The sequence below is a fragment of the Mus musculus genome, chromosome 11 (assembly GCF_000001635.26).
Source record: "Mus musculus strain C57BL/6J chromosome 11, GRCm38.p6 C57BL/6J".
Taxonomy (NCBI): Eukaryota; Metazoa; Chordata; class Mammalia; order Rodentia; family Muridae; genus Mus; species Mus musculus.
Window position 1 is genome coordinate 3,670,658 of NC_000077.6, and position 21,574 is coordinate 3,692,231.

A 21,574-nucleotide genomic window follows, 5' to 3' on the forward strand; every position below is an offset into this window, starting at 1 on the left:
ACTGAGGTCTCGATAGTCCTATCTATTACTTTTGCAGACTCAGCTTTAACTTTCTGATGTTTCCTACCTAGAAAATGAGGTTCTAACTTCTGATATTCTCCCTCAGGAGTCAGTAAAACATAACTCAGAAAGTGCTTAGAAGACTGGGAAGAAACTTAGAATGTAGCTATCAACATATTCAGGAGGTTTTTGTAAAGGTCTCATTGAATTGGAGCCATCTAGTGTTCCAAGTTCAGAAGTTAGATGAGGTGATTTAGGATTGAGGTGAGCATAGGATTGATCAAGGAAGATGATGTTTTAGGGTTTCTGCTAATCAGACTCTATAATCAGGATCAGAAACAAACAAATGAAAAGTGTGAAGAAAGTTTTGTCAAATTTGAGTGAGGGTAGTGCTGTCCACAAGCTGTAGGGAAGGAGGGAGTATACTGAGATTTAAGGAAAATGAGCCCTGTCATCAGGAAAGATAATTGACAGCCCTAAGGGTATCTATGGAGTGTCTTGGGAGCTTTTGAGAGTGTTTGGGAAATGGAATGTGACATTCATTTGTATGCCTGGCATGCCAGGCTGGATTGTATATAGAGATTAATGAGACTTCCAACCATTGTCTTTTCCCAGGGGTGTTGTAAGGACTAATGAGAGAATAGCCATAAAACTCAGAAGCTACTCAGAAAAAGGGAAGTAAATAGCCTCATTGTTGAGTAGATAGTCCTTGTGCTGCTGCTTCTTACTTCTGCCCTGCCCTGGGCTGCCTGGAAAAGCCTGTCTCAACCTGTTCTGTAGAAGGATTAGCATGGCCAAGAGGAAGGAAGCCACTGATTCCATTTAGACTTTTGCCAGATGAATTTTGTTTTCCATTGACTCTGGGGATTGAATCCAGACTCTTGCCCATGCTAGGCAAAGGTTCCGCCACTCTGCTCTATTCCAAGCTTAAACTTTTGCCTTGTTGAAGACAAACTCAAGGCTGTAGAGTAAGCTCAAATAGCAAAGCAATTCTGATACAGAGAACGGCTATAGTTACTGGTCATGGATGTAGGCCTTGATCTTCAAAGATCAAATTGCGTTTGTATTTAGTAAGTGTTGCAGTCATACTGGTTTTTGACACTTCTTGACAGTATTGCCATTTCATGAGTGGACAGGAAGGGACAAAAGTGTTAGTGAAGGAAGGGCAGGATAGGAATCGGGTGTGGCCACAAAAGATGATGATGAGTTCAAAGTGTCAGCTGCAGGAGGGAAATTTGATAACGTCACAGAGTACCCCATGAACCTAGAGCTCAAGCGTGATCCTTTGTTGGGGTTGTGCCAGTAAGCTGGGAAGGAAGCTAACCCAGGCAGGGCTTGTCATCTTGGTGAATATGTTCTAGAGGGATTGTGAGTAACCTGAAACCCTTGTATGGAAGGGAACTTTGCTCAAGGAGGTTATACATTATAGACTAAGGGATTAGAGATCCTTAAGAAGGCACAGCAAGGAGTGCTGGCTGAGTGGAAGGGAACAAGGGCTGTTGGAAGTCTTGAGGAGAGCTCTCTAATCAGCTGCGGTTATGCCTGGAAGGTGTGCTCCCTTTTCAGATGAGCTTTGAGTCTGTAATCTGTTTTCTGTTTCCCTTTCAGGGGCTCAATGCGGATTGGGAAGGATTTTATCCTTTTCACTAAGAAGGAAGATACCATGACCTGCCTCTTCTTGTCTCGCACCTTTCATGAGGAAGAAGGCATTGATGAAGTAGGTTTTATCCTTGTGGCCTGAGTTGCTACTTGACATTTACGGGTTTTGTCTCTGGTTCTGAGGTCCATGGAACTGTAGCATTGGAGCGAGCAGGTGCCTGTTACTACAGGATGAGATGGGTGGGCGCATTGGTTGGAAGGTGGGTACTAAGGCAAATAATACCTTTATGTCAGAGGAAGTAAAATCTCAGGGTACTTCAGACAATGGCTGTTCTGTTTCTGAGAATGAGACTGAAGTGGTGAGAAATAAGAGTTGGATTTGAAGCTTTTCCATATCTGCAGGGTACTCTATTTCTGTGGAGAGTGTCTCCATGGACTGTTAGCAGAGCAGGTATTTTGAGCTTTCCTAACTGATTGGAAATTATAGCTGGTGGTAATAATGGAATATCAGTGCCTTTCTCCATGATGATTATTTTATGGAGTATGTTGTGAACACATTTTCTTTTTGAGGAAGTGTGTTGATGGAATTTATATAAGAAGCCATGAGTCAGACTCTAACCAGGGGGTAAAGCAGGTAAGTATATGGAAGACATCACCAGTATGATCTTCATTCTTAGCGCTCTCCACCTGGTATTGTTAACAGATGATTCCTTGCCCCTGTAATTATTACTGTCCTGGAAGATAGGCTTAGTAATAAATCTTAACTTATAGAATATATTAGTAATAGGGGCTAGCAAGATGGTTCAGGAGTTAAGAACACTCGCTGCTCTTCCAGAGGACCAGGGTTCAATTCCTAGCACCCACATGGCAGCATACTACTGTCTGTAACTTCAGTTCTAGAGAATCTCATACCCCCTTCTGGCCTCTGTGGGCACCAGACATGCATGTGGTGCATAGACACACATGCAAACAAAACATCCTTATACATTTAAAAAAACAAAAAACCTGTGAGCTAAACAAAAGCCTACCTGATTCTCTTTGTGGTCTGGTGACTCACACTAAAGAGCAGGTTTTCTCTTTTGAGACAGGATTTAACTATGTAGTTCTGGTTGGCTAGAACGTATTATGTATACCAGGATGGCCTTGAACTCACAGAGCTCTACTTGTCTCTGCCTGCTGAATGTAGCAATTAAAGACATATGCCACTGTTTTTGTCAAGAATGGGAGTAGGGAAAGTTTGTCCAGTGTCCTTTCAGGTCTGAGTAAGAGACTTGCTAGGGACCTGTATAGAAATTCATAGTTGTCACTTAAGTAGATGGTCCAGTTGAGAATTTCGGTTTGTTCCTCTCTGTTGGTTAGCAGTGATTGGATTTGTACTCGTCTTGTTGAAATCTGAGAATAAATTTGTGGCAAACTAATTGATGTTAAAATAGGAACCTTTTCCATTTTTAGTTGTCCAATCAGTGGATTTTTTTTTCACCTACTAGATGAGGTTTGTTACCTTATTCTGCATATTTGGAGGGAGAGAGATGCATGCAGTGAAGCTGTAAAAGACAAACCTGTTAGAAATGTCACCTGGTCAAAGAAGTCTTGGAGTGAGTCAGTAAAAACATCCTTTAACCTCTGAAGTTGATGTTGGGGAGAAAGATAGTCTGTGGAGAACAAGGCCAGGTAGAACCAATGCTTGGGGCCTTGTTTGAGTGAATGCGATTTTAATAAAGCAGTTCCTAGTTTCAGATTTTCTTTAGAAAGTCCATGTAGTTACTTTGCAGTGATTGGATTAGAAAGATTTGGAGTGGAGCAACCAAGAGGCCCTGTTTACGGTAGCAAGCTGGGAGCTAAGAGAAATGGAGTTACCTTTTTAGAGTGTGAGACTCTTGATACAGTATTTGATAACTATTGAAGGAGGAAAAGGGAAGGAATTAGAGAGACTTGGAAGCTCTGGTGTGGTGGTTGGAGCTAGTGGGCCATCTGGGGCTGGGGAAGAATGGAGGGAGGACAGTGTAAGTTAGTGTGGGACATGTAAAGTGAAGTGGATGGAGTTTGGGGGCAATAGTAGCTCTTGGCTGTCTGTCTGCCTGGTTACCTGCCTGCCTGCCTTCCTTTTTTCCTTTCTTTCCCTCTATATCCCTGGTCCTAGGCTCTGGAATTGATAGTAGCAGATAACATCACTTAAAAAAGAAAATGGAGCAAGAAAAGGACTTGAGACCTAAGCAGGCCACCATTAAAAGGTGTGAGTCAGGAGAAAGTCTAGGAAGAAAACTGGGAGATTGGTGACATCAAAGCTGAAGGAGAAATGCCAAGTGGGAGTGATAGTGGAAGTTAGTGCCTACAGGTCAGAGTGGTGCTGTCCTCACCTGGGAAGGTACAGAGACGAGTTCATGGAATGCAAGTGTTACTTGATCCCTTGGTGGAACAGCTGGATTGAGATTTTTCCCTTACTTGGTGCTAGAAGGTCACTGTTTTGGATTGTACTCTATTGCAAACTCTGCCAAGATTTCAAAATAAGATCATTTTCAGTCCAGGAGGAATGTGTCCAAACCAGCCTTGTGGTTGAATGATTTCAGCTTTTCAGAAACCAGCAGTGTTAGAGCTCCTAACGAGTTATCACCCGGGCCTGCGCTAGGATGCTGCATTCTCCTTTGTCTTATGTGTGGGCCATTTGGCTTGAGCCCATGAAGTGCTTCATTTGGGTTCCTGCACAGAGAATCCCTTTACCAACCCTCTGACTACTACTGGCTTGGAGCAAGGGAGGAGGACATGATGAAGCCACTAAGAAAGAGTTTTGAAGAAAAGGGATTCTTTTCTAATTAGACATAAAATCAGATTCCATATATGTTGAGGAATTGTTACAATAAAGCACACTCCCATGTCGCCACAATTATAAACCAAAGTTAAGAGAAGTCCCTTAGGAACACCTGGCCGATGTCATCCTTAGTGTGCCGCTGGGGGAAATCACCACCTGGTAACTTTTAGGATGATCACGTTCTTTTTTTGAGCTGGCGGCATTGTCTGTCATTGGTGTTTGTGTATTAGTTTGGTTTAGTACCTTACACATGGACCGACAATGTAGAAATTCACTTGTATCTCTTTCAGATAATACTGTGTTTATGAGATCCATTCATATTTGTGGCTGTACCTCTACTCTGTTTGATTACCAATGACTATTTCAGTTTAGTCACTCTGTAGTGGATATTTGGGTTATTCCTATATGTGTATGCTGGTATGTACATACAGAAGTTCCTTTGAGTGTATTTACTCAGAAGTAGAATTGCTGAGTTGTAGATTATCGTTTGTATCTCTAGATTCACTAGATGATTGCAATTATATTTTTTCCTAGTGGTAAAAAGTAGAAATTTTACCAAATTAATGAAATGGCCAAAGACATGCCAGAAGGCACATAGACTTTGGAGGCACAAACCAGCATAGTGACAGAAGTTTGGGGAAGGACCAGAAGTTATAAACCTGATGCCAGACTATACAACTGAAGGGACAAGAAAGCTGCATGTTTCGGGGAAGGTAGCTCTGGAGCCCCATTCACAGTGCATATCTCTGCTAACCCCAAACACAGGTAATTGTCCCATTGCCCACCTGGAATGCTCGAACACGGGAACCTATCACAGACAATGTGGAGAAGTTTGCCATTGAGACAGAGCTTGTCTACAAATACTCTCCCTTCCACACTGAGGAGCAAGTGATGAACCAGTTCATGAAGATTCCTGGGAATAGTGGTGAGTAGGCTTTGGTCCTGCAGCCCAGAGAATCCGGGAACTCTAGATAGAGCCTTTGGTAATTTGGAGGGTGAGCCAGGGTTGGCTGGCAGAAAGAAAGGATTTCTGTTCCCCAGGAACACTGGTGATCATCTTTAATCTCAAGCTCATGGATAATGGAGAGCCGGAACTAGACATAATCTCAAATCCAAAAGATATCCAGATGGCAGAAACCTCGCCAGAGGGCACGTGAGTATGGCTGGGAAGGGTGGTAGGACCTGGAACTGGTCTTTATTTTCTTAGATGGCTTCAGAGAAAGAGAAGAGCCCCTTTCCTGGCTTTCTCTTGGTAGCAGTATTGATAGAGCTGAAAGTCTGAGATTTCCTGCCTGCTTAATATTAAAAGCAGGACAGTGATTTCCTCAGGCAAGCTAAAGCAAGGATTAGTGGTTCCGTAACTGAGGTCTCTGGGTCTAGGTGAGGTGTCTGTGGGTCAGGTGAGGTGTCTGTACTAGGGACATGACAGGGCAGGAGGGAGTACCTGTGATGAGTCAAAGTGGCATGAGAAGCCAGGATGTGAAATGAAAGGTGAGGAACTGCAGAGAGGAAGTCCATACATAGCTTTAGGCTTGCTGTGGTGTGAGCGGCAGGATGTCTCAGTTCCTGCTTTCTCCAGGAAGCCAGAGCGACGCTCCTTCCGAGCCTATGCTGCTGTACTCTATATTGATCCCCGGATGAGGATCTTCATCCATGGACACAAGGTGCAGACCAAGAGACTCTCCTGCTGCCTATATAAGCCCAGGTAAGGGCCTAGCTCCATGATCTGGACTGGGAAATGGTGCCTGGCTGCATTTCTCTGGGGCATTGTTAGGGTGGTGCAGTGAGAAGCCTCTATCTAACACTGTTTACCAGGGAGACATTTTCTGGATAGGACAGATGTGGCTATTGGGTTGGTTGGTCAGGCCAGTTAAAGGAAGTGCCTTCCGCGATATGGAGAGTGGCACAGGGAGCTGTCTTGTCTCAAGTTCAGGAGCCTATAGACCCTTTACAGGAAAGGCAAAGCCATGGCCTATTCCTGAGACTTGTTCCTGCTGTGAGATTAGTTGGCAATTCCTGGGAACAGTGGTGAGTAGCCTTTGGCCCTGCATCCCAGAGAATCTGGGAGCTCTAGAGCCTCTGGTAATGTGGAGGGTGAGCCAAGGTTGGCTGGCAGAGAGAAAGGATTTCTGTTTCCCGGAACACTGGTGATCATCTTTACTCTCTTTAACCTGGTGAACACCAAAGACAAATTGATTAAGGAATTGAGCTTGGATTTGTTACATCACATGGAGCCAGGGCAACACCACATGGGAGGAGGCAGGGTGCTTCCTGAGCTGCTCAAGTTGGCTGCCTGCCCCACTGCTGCTTGGCCTTCAGGTTGCTTTTTCCACTCTTCAGGATGTACAAGTATACATCAAGTCGTTTCAAGACTCGGGCAGAACAGGAAGTGAAGAAAGCAGAGCATGTAGCACGGATTGGTAATGCTGCTCCCTGTGTTAGGAGGAGGGATGGAGCTGGGGGCACCACTTATATCCGAAGCCTGGCGACAAGGCTGTTCTCCTAACTTAATCCACTTCCTTTCCAAGTCTCCCCGTATCTAGCCTTTGAAGTACTTTTCTCTAGACTTGAGTCTCTCTTCCCACTATTTCTAGAGCTTTATGAACGGCTGGAGTGGCATTAAACGCACCTCTAGTTTTATTTTAACAAACATCAACTCTGGCTTGACAGTTTGTCCTGAAGCAGAAATTAAAAGGTTTTCTCCCAGAATAACCATAGTTTTCTTGGCTGTGTGATGAGGGTGATTATCTAAAGCATTCTTCAGGCTCCAACTCATGCTGATGGTTGATCCCCATTGATTTTCATAATCCATTTGTAAAGCTTGAAAAGCATGTCAGAGGATAAATAATACTTCGCTTGGGGTTAAAATTTTTATTCAAGATAGACTTATTCTCTGTCCCATGTTGGCCTCAAACTGGATTACTGGAATTAGAGACAGGTACCATCTTGATCATGACAGTTTTGAATGTCAGGTTTTGTTGTTGTTTGTTTGTTTTTTTTCCTGAAGCAGTTCTTTAGTCCAAGCCCAGAGAATGCCCGTGTGGCCATTGCTTCTCTAGGTAGCCTTTTCCTTGTTAGCATGCACTCATTGTGCAGCAGGGACTGCTCTGTGGATCAAGGAAGGACGACAGAGTTCTGAACCTTTGATTTCTTTTCTGTTTTAGCTGAAGAGAAGGCCCGGGAGGCAGAGAGCAAAGCTCGTACTTTAGAAGTACGCATGGGTGGAGACCTGACACGGGACTCCAGGGTAAGTCCTTAGACTCAAACTCTCTTTTATGGCATATGTGGTATTGGAATCCAGTGTCCTGAACTTAGTAAGATGAAGTGTCCCCCACAAGGTCACTTTTCTGTAGGTAGAAATAATCTTCAGGTATGTTTTAGCATCCGGGTAACTAATATCAGTATAAAAATATTGTATTATTCATGTAACAGAGAGCACCTCCTCCATTCACCTGATGGTGATACATTTGCAGGTGATGTTGCGGCAGGTCCAGAATACAGCCATCACCCTTCGTAGAGAAGCTGATGTCAAGAAAAGGATCAAGGATGCCAAGCAGCGGTAAGTACTTGGACAGTCTTTTAAAATTAGGTAGCATTTGCACAGACAGGTTGCCATTCGGCACCAAGTTTACTTAGAGAAAGCAATCTCTGCCGATTTCACCGATGTGGTCAAGTGCTTCTGCCGATCTGCAAAAGGCAGGCAGGTTGACACTTGAAACACTAAACTCACTTCCTTCACACTGTTTTACATTTCTTATTCTTTTCTCCTAAGATTGCAAAGAATGCCCATTATATAAAACTTGAAAAATATAACGTATTTAAGTAAAAAATATGACATTCCCTTATTCTTCTGAAAATATGCATTTTAATTTTTTCTATACTCATAATTCATTCTCCTTACTGGTTACAAATTTAGAATGATGCTATGGATTGAGTTTTGTGCTGTTTTATTTAGAATGTACTGCTTGCATCTAAATCCCCCTCCTCTTAGCTGTGTATAGAGCTTCTCAGGATCTCTAGGGTATGACTTCCTAGCTAGATTCCAGGTGGTTTCCTCACCACGGACCGAAGTTTCAGCTCGCTTCGCTCTAACTTGTCACAAGATTTTCTTGACATATCATTAGTATCTTCTGTATTTGTGTTAATTTTTTGCCTTTAAAACTATTATATAAGCCAGGTGCAGTGGTACATGCCTTTAATCCCTGCACTTGGGAGGCAGAGACAGGTGGATCTCTGTGTTGGAGGCTATCCTAGGCTACACAGTGAGACTCTATCTTGAAAAACAAGCCAGACTGAACTATTATTGTTATAAAATTAGGATTTTGAGGAATGTAAGACTACTCTCTCAGCAAAGATTTGCAGCAGTTTCACAGTAACTCATTCATATTTAAATCCACCCCTACATTAAATTCTGTGTATACATAGAGGAGGATCATGCGACAGTGCAGATCCTTATCAAATCTAACATCACATATTGAACGGAGATGTAAAACTTTAGTACATCTTAAATTAAACTTAACATACTATTTTCACTATGATGTTTTTCTGCTTATAAGTTAATATGCTTGATTTTTTTTTTCTCTCCTTTATTAGAGCTCTCAAAGAACCCAAGGAACTTAATTTTGTTTTTGGGGTCAATATTGAACACCGGGACTTAGATGGCATGTTTATCTACAACTGTAGCCGCCTGATCAAGATGTATGAGAAAGTGGGCCCACAGCTGGAAGGGGGCATGTGAGTGCTTCAGGAGAGTTTCCAGCCCTGGTGAATGGCAGGAGGGTTTTGGTGACAGAGCTGTGACCTCTTTGTCTTTGCAGGGCATGTGGTGGGGTTGTTGGGGTTGTTGATGTACCCTACTTGGTTCTGGAGCCTACACATAACAAGCAGGACTTTGCTGATGCTAAGGAGTACCGGCATCTACTTCGAGCAATGGGGGAGCACTTGGCACAGTACTGGAAGGACATAGCCATTGGTAATGTGACCAGGCCACTAGGCCTCAGCTTCTCTTTTATGAGCCTTAAGGTGCTTATGTGACTTGAGAGGGTGAATTTAGGAAGAGGATTTTACGTTGTTACATGCTTCCATTGGAATGTGTGGGCATTTGTCTTCTAGCCCAGCGTGGAATCATCAAGTTTTGGGATGAGTTTGGCTATCTTTCTGCCAACTGGAACCAACCTCCATCTAGTGAGCTGCGTTTCAAACGCCGGAGAGCTATGGAAATTCCAACCACTATCCAGTGTGGTGAGTTTTGTTGCAGGAACTCTCTCTAGACTCCTGTCATGACATTCTTGTCTGTAGTCTCAAGCTGGCCTTCTGACTTGAACTTGAGTTCCACAAGGAACAGGATCTGTTTGGCAGTGGCTGTGTGAGCAATCTTGAGGCCCGCAGTTCCTCCTGTCTCTTAGTGAGGCGACAGTCACCACACCTTAGAGACACTTCATATCACAGCTGGGCCAGGCTCAGTAGGTTTGCTACCATGTAGGGTTTAGAATGGATAACTAACTGAGCCCAAAGGAAGGAAGGACTGATAGCATCAAGATTCCATGATATTTTTAATCCTTGCTGCAATCACTGTTCATAGGGTGAATCACTGTTTTGTAATAATAAAGAAGTTGAAGTTCAAGGACATCTTTGCTGGTGAGCCTAGCTCTGAGGAGCCAGGACTGCAGTAATTGTTGATAGTATGGTTGACCTGTTGAGAGGGGTATTTTTTCTTGCAGATCTGTGTCTGAAATGGAGGACTCTCCCCTTCCAGCTGAGTTCAGTAGAAACAGATTACCCTGATACTTGGGTTTGCTCCATGAACCCTGATCCTGAGCAGGACCGGTGAGCCTTTCTTTAACAAAGATTATGATTACTCTTCCCTCCCTGTGGTAGTTTACTTTCTCTTGCTGTGATTGACATCAGGAACAAAAGCAATTTAGCTACACTTCCAAACATAGTCCATCATTTAGAAAGTCAGGCAGAGCCTGGCGTGGTGGCGCACGCCTTTAGTCCCAGCACTTGGGAGGCAGAGGCAGGTGGATTTCTGAGTTCCAGGACAGCCAGGGCTACACAGAGAAACCCTGTCTCAAAAAAATACAAAATCCAAAAAAAGAAAAAAAAAAAAAAAAAAAGTCAGGCAGGAGTTCAAGCAGGACCTTGAAGTAGAACCATGAAAAAACACTGTGTACCAGGCCATGCTTAGCCAGCTTTCTTAGACATCCCAACCACCTGTCTAGGGATATTACTATCTATCCATAGTGGACTGGACCCTCCAACATCAATATAATTTAACAAAGCAGTGTCCTCCCCCCCCCCCCCCGCCCCCCAACAGGCCAGCCTGATCTAGGCAATTCGAAATCCAGGCTTTCGTCAAGTCTATAATTAAAGCTAACTCGGACATTCACCATGCCTGCCACAACACCTCCACTCTTGGGGTGTTCCTCAGAGCCATTGTTTCCATAGCCTCACATCTCTGGCTGCGGCAGGCTGTGTATTTCTAAGAAGGAAGAGTAAACATGTCCTGTAACACATACCAGTTTTATACATTGGAAGCTCTGTGGTGGTTGCAGGACAGCAAGTCTCTGCCCTGTTGGAGCCTTGTTTTGTTACCAGTCTCTCTTTTCACAGCTGTGAAGCTTCTGAACAGAAGCAAAAGGTTCCTTTGGGGACATTAAAAAAGGACCCAAAGACACAGGAAGAAAAGCAGAAGCAGCTGACAGAGAAAATTCGCCAGCAGCAGGAAAAGCTAGAAGCTCTTCAGGTATGTGACTGTGGGCAAGTGAGCACAGCCAGCCTGTGTCAGCAGTCTGTCCAGGACAGGAGTCTTCGGTGGCTTTCCTGTCCCTTCCATTCCCCATATGTTCTCACCAAGGTTTTTCAACCCTGAGTTCTTAGTTCAAATGCTTCCAGTATACCTTATTAATTAGATAACAAACCATTTTGCTTATATTTTCAAAAATTATATACTCAATGTATTTAGAACATATAAGCATTCCAGAAAATAAATATCCTATCATAAAAGAAATCTCACCATTGATTCAGTAGTTTTATAACTTTTCATCCCTCCTCTTCTCCCCCCCTCCCTCCCTCCTCCTCCCCCCCCCCCACCATCTCCACCCACCAAGAACAGGAATTAACCTAGAGCTTTGTATGTGTTAGGCAGACACTACCACTGAGTTAGTTACATCCCTGACCCTTTTCTTGCTTTTTATTGTATTTTTTCTTGGTACAGTGTCTCACTGAGATCAATTTAAGTCCAGAGAACTTAAGTTTCTCTGGAGTAGCTAGGATCACCAGAAGTAGCTCTTTCCAATTTTGCATAAATTACGTACACATAAACATTTCTATAATTTTTAGTAGTCATAGGAAAGCATTTGTATTTAATATATACATATGCTATTTTTTGTACATAATAATTTCTTGATAATTTGTAAGATTGGAAAAGAATTTGCAAAATATTAAGGCTTTTTAAAAGATTTCTCTCAAGCCAAGTATGATGGCGTACTCATTTAATCCCAGTACTTGGGAGGCAGGCAGATCTTTGAGTTTGAGGACAGCCAGGGCTACACAGAAAAACCGTCTTGAGAAAACAAATAAACAAACAACCAAACAAGGAAAATCTTAAGCTGCCTTGCAGAAGATGCATTATTTTGTATTATTTTACACTTTTTAACCAGTGTTTAGAAAAGTAAGCAAAAATTAATTCTAATATTTGTTTTTGGTTTTTCAAGACAGGGTTTCTCTGTGTAATAGCCTTGACTGTCTAGGAACTTTGTAGACTAGGCTGGCCTCTAACTCACAGAGAGTTACCTGTCTCTGCTTCCTAAATGCTGGGATTAAAGGCCTGTATCACCACATGGCTAATTTTTATTTTTAAGGTTGATCAAATTTTCATGTGTACTTAATATTTTCAGTGTTTCATGATTTCAGTTTTTTTATTATTTTAAAATCATGTGTGTGTGCTCATGTGCACATGCATAAGGAATTGGAGTGCAGGTACTTGTTTATTCCAGAAGGCATCAGATCCTTGTTCCGAGTGATGGGACCTGAACTCTGGTGGTGCCCTACAAGACTAATCTACACTCTTAACCATGAGCCATCTCTACAGCCCCCAATTTTATATTTGTTACAAAAGCATTTTTATTTCTTCTCTGTCTGTACAGTGCTCTATACTTACAAACTGGAAATGTCTTAAGTGTGTTGATCCCATCCAGTTTTCTGGCCTTATGACAACTTTTCTTTACCAGAACTTTCCCACCTTTTTGGTCTCTTTTTTTTTTTTTTTTTTTAGAAAATTTAATGACTTTCCCCAGTGTCTCAGTTGATGAATCAGTCAATCACATAGGTACCCTTTTTGTGTCTGTGTATTGCCTTTCTAGTGATAATAAAAAGCTTTCAGAAATAGAACTGATCACTGTCCCAGGCACATAGTGAGGATCCAAAGAGATAGTTTATTATACCAAGATATACAATTTCATTGTTATATTTGTTTTTGCAGAAAACCACGCCCATCCGCTCACAAGCTGACCTGAAGAAATTGCCCTTAGAAGTGACTACAAGACCTATTGAAGTAAAGCCCAGGAACATAAGGGAGGCGGGTCTCTTCTGGTGTCTAAGCTCGGTTCAGTGTTCTGTCTGTGGGCTCTTTTTAGGAACCTGTACGGAGACCTCAGCGTCCTCGGTCACCTCCTTTACCTGCGGTGATCAAGAATGCTCCTAGCAGACCCCCTTCTATTCAGACTCCCAGACCAAGTACCCAGCTCCGAAAGACGTCTGTTATCAGCCTTCCAAAACCACCCACTACAGCAGCCCGAGGAGAAACTAGTACTTCTAGGCTACTCCAGCCAACTGAGGCACCTCGAAAGCCTGCAAACCCTCCCATCAAGACTGTACCCCGACCCACCCCTCCTGTGCACACACCCCCACTATCTTTAATCCCCAGTTCCAAGAGCCTTCGGGAGGTCCCTGCTCAAAAAGCCATCAAAACTCCAGTGGTCAAGAAGCCAGAGCCACCTGTCAAACAGTCCGTGGTGAGATGCTTTCCCTCCTCCATGCTCCAGCTTATTAGCAGTGCTGTAGGAAAAAAGGTTATACCAGGGAATCCAGGATCACTGAATCTTTTCTAAAGCTTCTCTGATGCCCTGAAGAAAAAGTCTCCATAGCTGAAGAGACTTGCTCAGAACTAACACACATAGCAAGTTTTTTTATCTAGGGAGCTTTTCATTTTCACTCAGCACAGCCAACCTTGGTCTGCTGCAAACTTGAGTTGGCTTCTCATGGTGTGGGCATAGTTTGTTAACTTGATGACATATAGCTTTGGTATGTTATGGTAGTAGTCATTGTGTGTCAAGGAGGTCTCAGCTGGCTGGCAGGCAGGTTAAGCAGGGAAGAAACTGAGAAACCTGGGCCAGTTGTGGTCAGACCAGGAGGTTGCATATGTATGTACTGAGTAATTCCAAGTGGGAATTGACATAGCTCCTCTGAGTAGTTCCTTTAAGCTACATAAAGTCTTCCTGCATCTTGGGAAGTGAACATGGTCAGTTCATGCTTCTACTCTTCTGCTCTAGGCAACCTCAGGTCGGAAGCGGAGTCTTGCAGTCTCAGATGAGGAAGAGGCTGAAGAAGAAGCTGAGAAGAGGAGAGAGAGATGCAAGCGGGGCAAACTTGCTGTGAAGGAGGAAAAGAAGGAAGCAAATGAGGTGGTTAGTCGCATGAAGTTCCCAGGGATTGCCTCCCTGGGGCCGGGGCCGGGGCCATTAAAGAAGCTTCTAATAGACTGTTTTCCTTGCAGCTCTCAGACAGTGCTGGGGAAGATCACCCAGCTGAACTCAGGAAGGCTCAGAAAGGCAAGTCTGGGGAGACCCCTGTCATGCTGTGCTGGAGATGGAAATAGAACCTTTCCCTGTCAACAGCTTCCTCCTGAAAGTCAGCAGCTTCCTGGCTTGGGCTCTCTCCCATAGTTGGTCCAGCTGTCCCTTCACAGTCTTTGTTTGTTTGTTTGATTTGTAGTCCTAGAGGGTTTTGAGCAGATATTTATATTGTTCAGTTTGGCCTTGAACTTATAATCCTCTGGATCAGTGTCCAAGTGCTGGGATTAAAGGCATGTGTCACCATGCCTGGCTTGCTTTTATATTTTTATGTTTTTGTTCTTTTTAATACTAACTCTTTGGTGTTTGCCCTTGGCAAGTCATTCATCCTGTGCCTTGGCCCCATGCCAGATGGAAGAGGCAGCATTGCTAGGCCTAGGTGGATACCTAGGGATCCACCTGTGCACTGCCTTTTACAGATACAGCCTGGCTGAGGTGAGGGCACTAATACAGTTCTCATCTGATTCTCAGATAAAGGACTTCATGTAGAGGTCCGTGTGAACCGTGAGTGGTACACAGGCCGAGTCACAGCTGTGGAGGTGGGCAAGAATGCGGTTCGATGGAAAGTGAAGTTTGACTATGTGCCCACAGATACAACACCAAGAGACCGCTGGTAATGCCCTCTTCTGGGAGAACAGAATAGCAGAAGTCAGCTAGGGCAAAGAGAGGAGGTACCCCCGTGTTCCCTCCTAGCAGCCTATTAGGATCCTAGGACAGATACTATAAGCTCTGTGTCCCCCGTAGGGTGGAGAAAGGCAGTGAAGATGTACGATTGATGAAGCCACCTTCCCCAGAGCATCAGAGCCCTGACACACAGCAAGAAGGTGGAGAGGAGGAGGAGGCTATGGTGGCCCGGCAGGCTGTGGCCTTGCCTGAGCCTTCCACCTCTGATGGTCTTCCCATTGAGCCTGATACCACTGCCACCAGTCCCAGCCATGAGACTATTGATCTCCTGGTCCAGATTCTTCGGTTTGTGTTTCTTTATCCTTTTCCTTAAGGCTGACACTAATTCTTTACTCTTCCCATGCTATTCTGAGTTCCAACCCCTCTCTTCCTGCTTAGAAATTGCTTGCGGTATTTCTTACCTCCAAGTTTCCCCATCTCCAAGAAGGAGCTGAGTGTTATGAATTCAGAAGAACTAATATCTTTTCCTCTGGTGAGTCTGACCCAATTTTTGCTTTTTACACCTAAGTGCCTGTACATGCTTATTATCGCTGTCTCATCAACTTCCCTTCTCTCTGAGAGACGATCTGAGTCGATAGGACTGATGTTCAAAAAGGACAGACAGCTTGAGACTCCTTTACAAGTGCACCCCTCCCCTCCCCACTTCTTTCTCAGACCTGTCCTAGGTAACATTGATGAGATTAGACTCTCTCTACCTAAAAACATGAGACTTGGAGAGAGGTAAAGAGAGATTAACGGCATGTAGAGATGAGCATGAGAGCCCGGGTAGCTCAGTGGACTTTCTGTATCCACCATCTTAAAGTTTGCTAGAGGTGGAGTTGCTGCTTCTGGGTAGCTGGCCATAAGGCTGAGAGAAATGTTGCTGAGAGGCAGTGCCCAGAGAGTCTTGGCAGCTTGGGTAGAGAAGGAAAACCCTTATCTAAAAACCTAACCAAACAATCAAACAACTCCACTAGGGCTTCAAGTGCAGGGGACTCTGAAGTGGGGCAGGAGGCTTTTGTGAGCACAATAGGCTGGAAAGGGTTGGGGAAAATGATACATCTTGAACCTCATTTTTATGTAGGAAATGGAGCTGAAGGAATTGTTGATCTGAACTATGCTGAGGGCCAGATAGTAAATAACAGGTTTGTAGGCTGTCTAGTATCTGCTAACTACGAAGTTCTGTAATTACAGCATGAAAGTAGCCAGAGGCAGTCTATCAAGCAATAGCTTTATTTACAGAAACATGCAATAAGCTGATTGTGTCTGCTGACCTTGCTGTTACAGGGGCACAAGACCCACCACATTCTTGTTACACAGTAAGCCCAGCCTAGGCTTTGGCTTTTACTCTTGTTTAGACCAGGCTTTCCAGAGGTTCTAGGAGAAGACCTCTTCTTACAGTTTGATTTGTTACCTTTGGCATCAAATCGTGAAATTCAAAGCAAAAGCCAAGGCACAGCAGAACCTCAGCAGCAGGCACTGTTACTCAGCCCAAAACAGTCAGTCTTGTGACTGTCCAAGTCTAAAAATAATATCTAGCTTGTTTTTGCAAAAGTGCTAACCAGGGGGCTGGAGAAATAAGCTCAGTGGTTAAAAGCACTGACTGCTCTTTTGAGTTCAAATCCCAGCAACCACATGGTAGCGCACAACCATCCCTAATGAGATCTGATGCTCTCTTCTGGTGTGGCTGAAGACAGCTACAGTGTACTTAGATATAATAATAAATAAATCTTTTAAAAACGTGCTAGCCAGTACTAGGTCACAACTTTATCTTCTAGTTGCGATTGCTAAAACCAATTTTCAAATGTTAATTTTTGTCCTTATTGGTGTGTAAATGGTAGTATTTTCACAATTAAAAGCTTAATATAATTGCCTTCAAGATACTCATTTGACTTAAAATTTATTTTGTGCAACCAAGGTATTTTTTTATATAGAATGAAGTTTCTCTTGCTATCATGGTGTAAGAAGGTAGTCTAGACACAAATGCAGCAATCAGAAGCCCTCAACCCAGCAGTTTATGCAACCTTCATAGAAGCAGATGAGTACTAGAGTTTAGACTTCAGTGGGCAGCAGGGCCTTCATGAAGATGATTCCTTTTATCAGTAGGTATATACTATGCAAATTGTTTTAACTACTTCATAGGAAAAGGCTGTATTGTAGTACGACTATTTATTATACAAGTCTGGGAATATTTGCTATTGGTAGGTGCCAGAGGCAGTCCATAACCTAACCTTGGTCCTAACCCTGTTAGATATGGCAGTCCTATTTTGGAGTTAGAAAGGTGTGTTTGAACTGGAAGAATGCTCCCACAGTCCCTTTTTTTCTTTCCATGTGTAAAGGTAAAACTTCCCTCCACTTTATTAAGCACTTGGCTCAGTGCATGTGTCTTTATCCTCATGGTATCCCCAAAGGACTGCCACTAAGGTCTCTTTACCCTGGTTCTAGAAGGCTGCTTTTTCCTTGTAGTGAAATACAGCCAAGTGAACTCATTGCCCACTCTCTCCTCTTACTCCATATCATGTTTCCTTCCACAGAAAGAATACTTCAAGCAATATGAGGTGGGGCTCCAGAATCTGTGCCATTCCTACCAAAGCCGTGCTGATTCACGGGCAAAAGCCTCAGAGGAGAGCTTACGCACATCAGAGAAAAAGCTTCGTGAGACAGAGGAGAAGTTACAGAAGTTGAGGACCAACATTGTAGCACTCCTGCAAAAAGTGCAGGAGGTGAGCTGGCAGCCCTCTCAGGAACCAAACTAACTGGTCTCAGGGAGGGGACTGGACTACTTACAGGAATCTTTGTTTCCAACCCTGGCTGCTCAGAGTCCTAAGCAGAGGGCTTGAAATGATAGAGTTGCCTGGGTTTTGACCCACCCAGACCCCTAGGCAGTATAGTTTGTTTGAGAACCCTGTAAGCAATAAGCACAATTCTTATCTAAATGATATCCCAGATGTGCTTGAGTAGAAGTGGGACATTGCCCCTAAGGGATGTGGTATATATTTTTGCTGCATAGTAGACACTGAGAACTTGATTGATCTCTGGGGACAGGCTGATGAAGGAGCTGGAGCTATGAATGGGGTAGTACTGAAATAAATAATGAGAGATGGAATCCTGGGGGAAGCTACTTGCCTAGGGTTCTCAGGGTAGAGATACTTGTACTGAGACTGGGAGCTCACTAAGCTGTAATAGGAAGTTGTAGGCAGTAGGAGAGGTTAGAGACCTCTACATATGTGGTTTGATGTGGCATTGTCCAACTTTTAGTATAAGACACTAATCAGTTTGAAGATGTACGGGTTAGAACCAGGAAACCTATAAGAAAGCTCCCATCCTTTTTTGGGCATGCAGATTTAACTGAAATTTGGAAGTAGGGCAGGAGCAAGAAACAGAAGCTGACAGCTGGCTCAGGCCCATTCTCCAGCCTGTGTTCCTGCCCCATCTGACTCCCACCCACTCTGTTCCAGGACATAGACATCAACACAGATGATGAGCTGGATGCTTACATTGAGGACCTCATCACCAAAGGGGACTGAGGAGCCGGGAGGCTAACTCCTGCTCATACCTGCCCTCAACACAGCAGCTTCGGGGAGGGGAGTTCATTTGTGACTTGGTGGACTTGATCTTGGTTTGAGTCATGTGAGACATTTGTGCTTTGGGAAGGAGATTCTTTGAATCTTCTTCCCTAAGTTTACATAAATATTTATTTTTTAAAAGAGAAGATGTTAATGCCTGCTGTGAGACCGTACTTTTTTTTGTGTGACTCTTGAAAGGGCACAGAGTCTGAACCATTCAGCTCCTGGCACCTCAACATAGGATGAAGAAAGCACCATCCTGAAGTTGGAGAGGCTCTAAGGACATCAACAATGGGATATGAAAGATACATGGCCCCAGGGACTCAGCTCTGCAAGACCCTCAAGGGGTGATCAAAACAGGCCCAGTATCAGAAAGACACTCCCTGTAACAGATCTCCTGGTGTCCAGACAGGGCTGTGAAGGTCTGTAGGCTGCCTGAGCAGCTGTCAGTCATCTTGGATGTGACAGTATCCAGACAGCTTGGAGATGTTTCTTAAGGCTCAAATTTCCCAATATGCCACCTACTTTGTTACTGGAGGAGCCATTTCCTGAGTCAACCACACTATCCAAGCTCAAGCATAGACAGCTCTGACCGGTCAGATCCCTGGGCTGGATAGCACTCTGAATGTTGAACTCCAAAGATTCTCAGGGTGTGCAGGTGTGAAAGCTCTCTGGAGGAGAAGGCTTCCACAGTGGTGCTAGTTCCTGGAGAGCCTTTGCTGCTGCTTTTCTACTATGTACTCTCTGGGCTCCAGAGAGCCCTGCACCTCCCATGCTCTGGAGGTGAGGAGGACAGACCATGTGCTTCAGACAACCACTCAGAGCCAGAAAGGCACGAGCTTCATCTGATGGCTGTCGGAAGAATTCTGGTTCCAGTCCCAACTCTTCACACTCCTGTTCAAGACTGATTTTGTACTCTTGATCCAAACCACCTTGGGATTTGTATCCATCAAGGCAAGGCTGCCACCTTGTGTCCTGGGGTCTCTGCAGAAGATGGGGAAGTGTTGGTGAGGGAACTGTGCACATATGGCTGGAAGTGCCTGCTTGAGTTCTGCCATCAGGTTGTTTAGGGGGGATAGCATTCAGAAGTTCTTCTCTGGAACATTCTCCAATAGATGGGTTTTAAGTTGGTGCACTTACCCCCACGGCTGCCCCCATCCAACTTTCTGTTGACCCTATCCAGGCAGAGTATGATCCATTTTTTTCCATAAACCCACTGTTTAAAAGGAATTTGGCCCTGCATTTTTATTGGCAGGTAATACTCATTTTGATTTTTTTTTTTTTTTACTTACACATGTAATCAAAATGTGTTACTATAAATTTCTACTGGTGAGACTCCTGCGTTCAGTACATTCTTACGTGAATCACAAGACTTTTCTCTTCATTCTGTTACAGCTCCACCGTTCGTTTTAGCTTTAACTTTTCCAGATTTAACTAATCCAGCCTCAACTTTTCTGAGTGTTGGGTCTTTCCTGGGAACATCATGGAATAGCTGACCTGGAACATTTTGATGATAAGGCATTCACTGGCTCTAAGGGAGAAGTGTGGGGTTTAAGATGCTAAGTAACAGTGGGTGGACGTGGTAAGAATTTAAATACTACAAAAGCCTGAACATGAAAAAAGGACTCTCTTCTACCTGATCCCTAAGTTTTCCCTGGAGATCAGAATATTTATCTTGGGCACCCAGCTACACATCTGCCCTCTTGGGTTTCCTTACATTATTTGCCAAGAACATATTGTTTCAGAATGGCCAGTATGGGTCTACTTTGTTCTGAACCATCACAGGGCATTTCATTATCTTGGTTGTGCTGTCATGAAACAATATACTTAACAATTGTAACACCTGTGAAGAAAGCTGTGGTATGTGTGTGCCTTTCTCCATTACATTTATATAAAGGATAAGTTCCAGAAAGGCCTATCATTCTGCTCTCAGCATCTTCCAGTTTCAACTCATTAACTGTAGGTATCTCAATCCTAACTTTTCACTATTAGTAAAAGGGATTTAGTGCCCACATAATGGAGCATTTTGGCTTGCCTAGGTGTATGGTTTTGTTGGTAGAGAGGTGTATGTACTTCTGAGTCTAGAACTAGGGTTCTCTTTGTAGATCATGAGTTTTTGCAAAATCCTCAGGAAAATAATCCTCAGGATTCCTAACTCCATTAAGGAGTAAAATGCTGTTTACCACCAGATAAAGATAAGTAGTACAGGCTAAAGAAACTTTTTTCTTTTCGTCTGAGAGACACTGCTTTTTATCTCACAGGCTCGTTTCCCAAGTCTGCATGATGTTCAGATACAGCGGCTCCTGATAGTTTGCACCTTTAGGGATCAGTAGTATGTGCCTGAAAAAATTCCAGATTTGCTGTTTACATAGAACTCAGGTTTTGTGCTTGCACTGGCTACTTGAACCCTGTTGGGAAGATCATCCAACAGGGTAGGATGAGCCCAAAACATCCTAAGAATTCTAGCAAGGTTCTGGACTGGAGATAAAACCACAGGGCCTCCATGTTCAACAGCTACATGGTACTTACTTCTCAAGCAGCTGCAGAGTCAGCTTGACCCAGGAGGCAGGGCTCAGACTGCCCATTCCCTTCCACTGCTGGAGGGACTGTCTCCACGGTGAAAAGGGATGGTAAGGCAAGGCAAGGTGTTGCCATGCCTACATTTCAATCTTGCTATTTTCAGTAACTTGCCAGGTGCTATGGCCCACCCAGGGCCACTGCTGGGTTCAGCAGAAACTTGCTGCTTGCTTGGAAGGCAGGCAAGCCACTACTCTGGCCCCCTGTTCTTTCTCTAAAGGGCTTGCTTACATGGCAGATCTTCCAGTTTAGTAAGCCACAAGGGCAGGTTCCCACATGAAATTCAATGTTTCTAAAAAGCCAGTAGCTGGAGGTGTGTGTTTACTGAGTGGCCATATAGGGGCATGCTTTTCCCAGGACGGCCATCATGGCTGGCTATTTAGCCAGCTTCATCAGTGTCCCAAAGGAAGAGCTGGGCTTCCATTCAGCTTCTGCCAGACTCTTGCCGTTCCTTAGGGCTCTCATCCTCAACAGTTGCCAGCTAATACCTGGAAGAAGAGGGGGAACATCTG

General features: G+C 44.0%; 1 protein-coding gene across 5 annotated transcripts in view; it reads left to right on the forward strand.

Annotated features, from left to right (window-relative positions):
• Positions 1 to 19,820, forward strand: part of Morc2a (microrchidia 2A) — a 41,289-nt gene extending 21,469 nt beyond the window's left edge. For 3 of the 5 annotated variants that reach the window (XM_011243775.3, XM_006514871.4, NM_198162.2), the window contains 21 exons: positions 1,609 to 1,717; positions 5,171 to 5,330; positions 5,447 to 5,558; positions 5,985 to 6,110; positions 6,746 to 6,825; positions 7,570 to 7,652; positions 7,879 to 7,964; positions 8,999 to 9,139; positions 9,223 to 9,377; positions 9,518 to 9,646; positions 10,126 to 10,231; positions 11,018 to 11,150; positions 12,888 to 12,959; positions 13,042 to 13,419; positions 13,957 to 14,091; positions 14,181 to 14,235; positions 14,728 to 14,869; positions 15,001 to 15,225; positions 15,319 to 15,412; positions 17,454 to 17,642; positions 18,378 to 19,820. In XM_011243775.3, the coding sequence (XP_011242077.1) occupies positions 1,609 to 1,717; positions 5,171 to 5,330; positions 5,447 to 5,558; positions 5,985 to 6,110; positions 6,746 to 6,825; positions 7,570 to 7,652; positions 7,879 to 7,964; positions 8,999 to 9,139; positions 9,223 to 9,377; positions 9,518 to 9,646; positions 10,126 to 10,231; positions 11,018 to 11,150; positions 12,888 to 12,959; positions 13,042 to 13,419; positions 13,957 to 14,091; positions 14,181 to 14,235; positions 14,728 to 14,869; positions 15,001 to 15,225; positions 15,319 to 15,412; positions 17,454 to 17,642; positions 18,378 to 18,446 (2,779 nt within the window). In that variant the 3' untranslated portion in view covers positions 18,447 to 19,820. The remainder of the gene's footprint in view (positions 1 to 1,608; positions 1,718 to 5,170; positions 5,331 to 5,446; positions 5,559 to 5,984; positions 6,111 to 6,745; positions 6,826 to 7,569; positions 7,653 to 7,878; positions 7,965 to 8,998; positions 9,140 to 9,222; positions 9,378 to 9,517; positions 9,647 to 10,125; positions 10,232 to 11,017; positions 11,151 to 12,887; positions 12,960 to 13,041; positions 13,420 to 13,956; positions 14,092 to 14,180; positions 14,236 to 14,727; positions 14,870 to 15,000; positions 15,226 to 15,318; positions 15,413 to 17,453; positions 17,643 to 18,377) is intronic. The other 2 variants (NM_001363202.1, NM_001159288.2) reach the window with 1 other exon arrangement.
• The last annotated feature ends 1,754 nt before the right edge of the window (positions 19,821 to 21,574 follow it).